This window comes from Gossypium raimondii, chromosome 3 (genome assembly GCF_025698545.1).
Source record: "Gossypium raimondii isolate GPD5lz chromosome 3, ASM2569854v1, whole genome shotgun sequence".
In the NCBI taxonomy this organism is placed as follows: Eukaryota; Viridiplantae; Streptophyta; class Magnoliopsida; order Malvales; family Malvaceae; genus Gossypium; species Gossypium raimondii.
In genome coordinates, this window is record NC_068567.1 from 4,292,126 (window position 1) to 4,299,040 (window position 6,915).

General features: G+C 30.3%; 1 protein-coding gene across 1 annotated transcript; it reads left to right on the plus strand.

Annotated features, from left to right (window-relative positions):
• The first annotated feature begins 3,352 nt into the window (after nucleotides 1–3,352).
• Nucleotides 3,353–5,350, plus strand: LOC105796678 (uncharacterized). Its single transcript, XM_012626452.2, has 6 exons — nucleotides 3,353–3,581; nucleotides 3,715–3,879; nucleotides 4,353–4,433; nucleotides 4,522–4,647; nucleotides 4,776–4,877; nucleotides 4,977–5,350. The coding sequence occupies exons 1-6, from the start codon at nucleotides 3,467–3,469 to the stop codon at nucleotides 5,045–5,047; spliced, it is 660 nt and encodes a 219-aa protein (XP_012481906.1). The 5' UTR covers nucleotides 3,353–3,466; the 3' UTR covers nucleotides 5,048–5,350.
• The last annotated feature ends 1,565 nt before the right edge of the window (nucleotides 5,351–6,915 follow it).

Genomic DNA, 6,915 nt, shown 5'->3' on the forward strand with positions numbered 1-6,915 from the left:
TTAAAATAATTTAGACCTAAAACATTTAAGGATTCGGGCTTTACAATTTTGTTGTGCAGAACTGGACCAGGTTCAGACTTTGAGCCACTACCTTAGCCCCATATTAATCATTTTAGGTTGTATGGTATGGATGACCTTTAGAGTTGTCTATAGATCGAGTGGTTTGCTTGTTCGGTTGGTTTGACTCGATTTGAGTTGGGTCCTTATGAATATTAATATAAAAATATATATCGTTTTATTTTTTTTAAATTAATATGGGTTTTTGAACAGATCAGGTTGAGTTGGTGTTGAAACGTTTTTTTAATCGAGCTTCAGTTCAACTTGACCCATAAACACCTCAGATAACAATGGATTGAGGTCTTGTATTTGTATGAATGTTGAAAATATATTTGTTGATAAGGTTATATTATGGGATAATTATTGAAGAAAATTCAAGAGATAATTTGATATTATATTAGAGAAGCGCCTGTCGCTTTTTAGCCTATAAATAGAATGTTGTGCCACATATATGGTTGTGTTTTTGGCTGGTTTTTTGTGTATCTTTTACTTAGTATTTTTTGCGCTTTTTTGTTAGGCTTATAAATGAGGCTATTTGGGTGAGTGATTGTAACAAGTTAGGGTTATCTATTGAGGTTGCAATGACTTATATTGTGTAAAGGTAGACTGAGCTTTAACCAATAGGTTACTAGATCGATTATTAAATAAATCATTAACTGAATGAGACTTCAAAAATAGGATTTTTTTCGAATTGCATTAACAAAATTTTTGTACCTATTTCTCTCCTCTTATTTACTTCTTATATTTTATTCGAACTTGTGTTCAAACATCTATGTAAACACGTGTTTGAACATCAAATTGGATAGAGAACAAACTAAGATTCTAACAACTACAAATCGAAAAAATTAATAATGTGATCCCAAGTTTTATGGGTAAAGTTGCTACCCAAAATTTGTAGGTAGCCTCTTTTACTAGATAAACCGTACCATACCAAACCTAATACCAAATGATAAATGCCATTGATAGATTCAGAGTTTCATGTGGCAACCATGATCCATGCACATGTCTTCCCCATTCCACTGCCTATAATTGAGCAGCTGCATACCCATTAATTAGGCAGCCATGTAAAGAAAAATATCTAAAAGCTAAATTCAAACCATAACTCTGTAATCTAGCAAAAGAATAACTCTCATTCTCACATGATAAGTTCAATTTCATTTGGAAATGTCAACCGTTTGTGTATTGGTAAAAATATTTTTAGGAGGAATCGAAATTAAATTTTAATTTTTATGATAGTAAAAATGTAATTTTATCATTTGAATAGCTTATATTTTTATAAATTTTAAATGATTAAATCAATTTTTTATCATTTTTAGGGGGGCAAAAGTGTAAGTTTACATTTACTAATTTAAAATTTTAAAAATTTTAAAAGGCCTAAATAGAAAATTTTCCATTTTAGGGGGGTCGGACCCCTGCCAGCCCCCTTGGTAATGCCCATGTTTGTGTAATCAAACAAAGGGTCTATTTAATTGGGATCTCTATAAACATATTCAAGGATATTTGAATATGATGAGATGTTAATAAGGCGATTCATTATTTAATTTTGAACAGTATTTTCTTATGCAAACTGATTCACTTAAGAGTTTTCGATGTTGATTCAAGTAATACTAATGATGTGGAAAGACTTAAGAACGAGTGTAATGGGTAAACTTTGTGACTTGAGACTTAATTTATCTTTCAGTTTCTTTTTCTTTTTTTATGAACTTTAAGAATAACTACGTAATGATATGCTCATGACATGGGTGAAAAAGATTCATATAATAAATCTATTAAAAAATATAAAATCAAATATGACTTCAGTTGAAACGATAAAGTTGAGATAGTGAACAACGTAATGTTTAGATTTAAATATCGTGATTCTAATTATGCATATACTCCCTTTGTCTTACTAAATTGACACATTTTGACTTTTAATGATTTTTTTTCCAAAATTGAACTATTGTTATTTAAATTTACTTATAGTTAAAATTTTGAAAAAAAATATATTATAAAACTTTCATTAAAATAGTTTTAAACATATTTTTATAAATTTTAATTAATTAAAATATTTAAAATAATTTATGTTAAAGCTAAACAAATTTGACTTTTTATTATGACAGGAAAGAGTACAATTTTTAAATTTATCAAAATATAAAACGACATAAATACGCTGTAATTACTTATTATTTTGTAATAACATAACAATATAGATAAACTTATACATTAGTTATTGACTTACACAATGCCTACTTTTAGTCATCAACCTTCCAACCCTTAAATCGAAAGAAAATGCGTGTTTAAACACACTCAAAATCACATTTTTAGTTGTTGTAATAACAATACTACCAATTGAATAAGACTCAACCGACATTTAATTATTATTTTTAATTTCAGCTTTGTGGGTATGAAACTATTTTTAAATATAAAATATGCTTACCCTTCCTATTGAATTAAATTCCACTATTACAAAATAATAAAATTTATTTGTTATGATCTCTAGCAAGATTTTTTTTAGAAACAAAGCAAGATAATTAATTATTTAATTGTATATATATAAAAGACGAAGTCAGAATTTGTTTGGAGCGAAATTAAATTGTATATTTTTACTATAGTAAAATGTAATTTTATCATTTTAATAGCTTATATCTTTATAAATTTTAAATGATTAAATCAAATTTTTATCATTTTCGGGAGGTCAAAATGCATTTTTACAATTACTAAAAATCTTAAGGGGTATAAATAAAAAAATTTCCATTTTAAGGACAATTGGCCCTGCCAACCCCTAGATTCGTCGCTATATATATTTTCGATTAATAACTCTTGGATGGTTTTGTTTTCCTCTCAAACAATCACAAAAACCTTGCAAAACCTTGCAAAAGGTTAAAATAAAGGCTTAAAGAAAACCTTATTATTTAGTCCTTTAAATTTTAAAAATTAAAATTTCCTACTTTTTCAATTTTAAATTTCTAGTCGAATTAATCTCATTAGTAAATTCTAATATTTATTTTCAGTCAATCATATGCCATGTCATATGAGTACGGCCTAAAAAAATTTTAATTTGATAAATTTTGACAAAATATAATTTTAACGATTGAACTGAGTTTTTAAATAAAAAAGCCTAATTTTAAACTTTTTTTTTAAGTACAGGGACTAATATAAATAATTTTTAAAATATAGGGACTAACAGCACATTTTAACCGTTCAAAACCATGCTTTGAATTGAACCTCCAACCACGACAACAACCATGGACTGATGAGTTAAACCGAGTTAAGCCACGTAATAATCTCAACTTATAAAATTCTCAATTTCCAGCAAGTAAGGCGCCGTCCATTTGCAGAAACCTCTTCCAACTCTCTTAAAACTCAATAAATTTTCTTCTTCTTTTTTTGTTTTTTGTTGTATTTGTATTCTCTCATCAATATCCTTTGCATGTTTCTACCAATGTCTTCTCTCAAAACCCTTGCTTTCCTTTCAATCTTTCTTCTTTTGCATCTTAAGATTGCCAAAACTGACTTTCTATCCCCACTTTTATCACCCTTATTTGGTTTGTTCCTTTCCCATTCCATTCTTTTCCTTAATATTTCCTTTTTAGATGAAAAATTAATGTCTTTGAGATCTTTGGGTCTTTCTTTAACTTGGGGTTTTTCTTAAATTTTAAAGTTTTTTTATGGTTGCAGATGATGTATGCAAAGAAGTGGAATGTGGCAGAGGAAAATGCAAGCCATCTATTAATGGAACATTGCCTTTTTATATATGTGAATGTGATCCTGGTTGGAAGCAAACCTTTTCTGATAAAGATGATCATGCTCATCTCAAGTTCCTCCCTTGCATTGTTCCCAATTGTAATTAATCTCCTTAACTTCTTTGTTTATTGCTTTTGATTTTGTGTATGTTCGTATCATGAATGTGAATTTGTCACTCATTTGATGATGATGTGCAATGGGATCTTGTAGATTTTTTAGCTTTAGAAATTAGAAATGGTCTAGGGGTGGTTGTGTGATTACATCATGTGAAGAATGTTAGTATTTTGCTATTTTAATTTAACATAATAGCATTGATTTCGGATTGAGATATGCTGCTAAATGATAAAGATTTAGATTTGATAAGCATAATTAAAGTTGGTGATGGATGCCAGTCACACCCAAATTCATCACAAGATTGAGTGTCATAATGGTGAGGACCAAATGTTTGTCAATATGTGTGATTGTAATATCTTAGCTAAGTCAAAGATTGCTGATCCGAAGATTTGACTGTTTAATCTAACGATTGTTAAACCATAGCTATCGAATTATTTCGGGTTTGGGTTTTCTTTTAGGTTCGATGAACAATGTTTGTTCGGCAGCTCCATCCCCGGCGCAAGAGAAGGCATCCGATACAGATCAGTCTGCCTTTGACAGTAAGTTGTGTACTGTTTATGCTTTTGCGTTTGGTCATTTGTTATCGTTTCTTAATGCTGAACGCAGTACTTTGTCTCCGTTTTTCAGTCTGCAAATGGACTAATTGTGGAGGTGGGTCGTGCAACAAGACGTCACCATTTACGTATGATTGTCGATGTTCAGAGGGTTACTTTAATCTTCTTAATGTCTCTGCCTTCCCATGTTACAAAGAATGTAAGAACATACTTTTATTTATAGCTAGCAGAAATCTATATAGGATGCTGTGTAACTCAGGATTTCTGGTTTTCAAACCGGTATTCCGGAAGATTGCTGATTGAGTTCGAACTTTGTGGTTTTTCCAGGTGCAATTGGATTGGACTGTGCTAACCTCGGGATCTCGTTGACGAATAAGTCTACTCCCGTAACACCAACACCATCAACATCTCAAAACGACGTTAACCAAGGTAAAACCGGGCTTGTTATGATCTTAAACTCTTGATGATGCATACAATGCTTGCATGAATAAACAAAAATAACCGATTTCTATTTTTTTTCCCTTTCAGCTTGCTTGAAGCTGTTAGGAACTTGGCATTGGGTCATAGTATTGGTATTGTTGTTGGCTATGGTTGCTTGATTTGTATAGATTTTTAACTCATGCACTACTTTGCCCTCTCGAATTCGAAGAGGACATTAAGCTTTTAAGCCCCCTCAAATCTGTAACCTCTAAGCTCCCTCGAATCTGCAACCTCTTAGAATGCGTACATTGGAGTTGATATTTCAATTGGCTTATGGGATGGTAGAGTTAGATATTATGTTTCAATGTAAAAATGTTCATTTCATATCAATAAGTATTTATGAGATTATGGCTCATTTTTTCTAGTTCATTATCCGGACTAGGGATGACAATAGAGCCAGACAAGTGTGTTTGCTCGCCTTATCTCGACTTGAGCTTTACTTTTATAATTACATCTTCCTGAACTTTATAATAAATTCTAACACTCAGTTCTGATCCCGAAATGATGTCTTTGATGTTGCCAAACATCTCAATCCACCCATCTAAAAAAAGAAAAAGAGAACTATACTTAAGGTCACTAAACTATTAGTAGCTTTATATTCTGATCACTCAACTTTAAAAAGTTACAAAATGGTGATTAAACTATTTGAAAGTTTTCATTTAAGTCACTGGACTGTTAAGTTTTTTTTATGAAGTCCAACTAGTAAATTCCAAATGACTGTTCAATGATTGATATGGTAAATTAGTACCTATTGACAAGTAAAAGAACATATTTTAGATCCAAATTGATTTGACAATCAATGTCAAACAACGGAGACGAAAGTTGTTTGGATTTTAATTCACGGATTCTTAACTTTCAAATAGCTCGGTAACTATTTTATAACATTTTAAAGTTAAGTGATCAAAGTGTAAACTTACTAACAATTTAATGACATTAGGTAGAATTTGCCCAAAAAATTACAAACTGAACCCAATGTATTCTAGACCCAAAATTGTACTAAGTTGTTCAATTTAGCCCAATTTTAAGAAGAACAAAAAGAAAGTATTAGGCCGAAACAATTGGGTAATTGGACCTAGTGGGCTTTATAGAATTGTCTTCTACGACGTACCAATTATTCGCAGCAATGTAGATCTAATAGGTTGTAAATTTCAATATATAGAATAATTATTTTTAAAAAGGGATTTCTTGGGTTTTGTTCTATTGATTTTTTTAATAATAAAATACTATACCATAATTTTTTTAGTCAATTGATGGTGATTTTGGATGGGCGGTGCGTTTACCTGCGATTAGTGTAAAAACAGCGGTGGCGGTGAGATTAGATACTGTAGCGAAACTGTAGCGTGAGACAAAAAGTAAGCTAAACGCACCGCACCACACCCAATCGCCCATCCAAACCCACCATGAGTCTTAATTCGATTTGCTTGGATATTGTTGTTAATGCAGGAGGATATGGGTTCGAGTGCGTTAAAGTGTATTATCCTCTTATTTATGGGTTGGAGAGGGGCTATAGATAATTCTAAGTATTGTCTCAAAAATAACAGATATAATCGAAAACTATAACGAAATTATTAAAAAAATAATAAAAGAAAACTATATTTTTTTCAAAAATAGTATAGTATAACTTATTTCCACTTTTTAACAATCATGTATGTTACCATGAAAAGAATTAGACCTTTCTCGGAATGGGACAATGGTTTTAAGATTAGTGCAAAAATACCAAATTATGTCGTGCAATATCTACGGTTAATTGCGTAAATGGTCCTTATACTTTATCATTTTTTAATGTTGTATTTTTGCTTTAAAATATTTATTTATGTATAGTATTAGCTCGAATTTAGTTTGACCCGTGGATCTTAAATTTTTTCAAATCTATCAATATTAATAAATAGCTAATTTAAGCTCGTTTTATATTCGCACGTATTATTTTAAGTTTCTTTTTACAAGAAAAGTTATTTTCTTTAATATTTAATTTTTTTAAATATAAACA

What these genes read in the sequence shown, in the direction of transcription:
- LOC105796678 (XM_012626452.2), top strand. Translation starts at nt 3,467, where the DNA reads ATGTTTCTACCAATGTCTTCTCTCAAAACCCTTGCTTTCCTTTCAATC. An exon ending in AGATCAGTCTGCCTTTGACA is followed by an intron (nt 4,434 to 4,521) that starts GTAAGTTGTGTA and finishes TCCGTTTTTCAG; the next exon opens with TCTGCAAATGGACTAATTGT. An exon ending in CTTCCCATGTTACAAAGAAT is followed by an intron (nt 4,648 to 4,775) that starts GTAAGAACATAC and finishes TGGTTTTTCCAG; the next exon opens with GTGCAATTGGATTGGACTGT.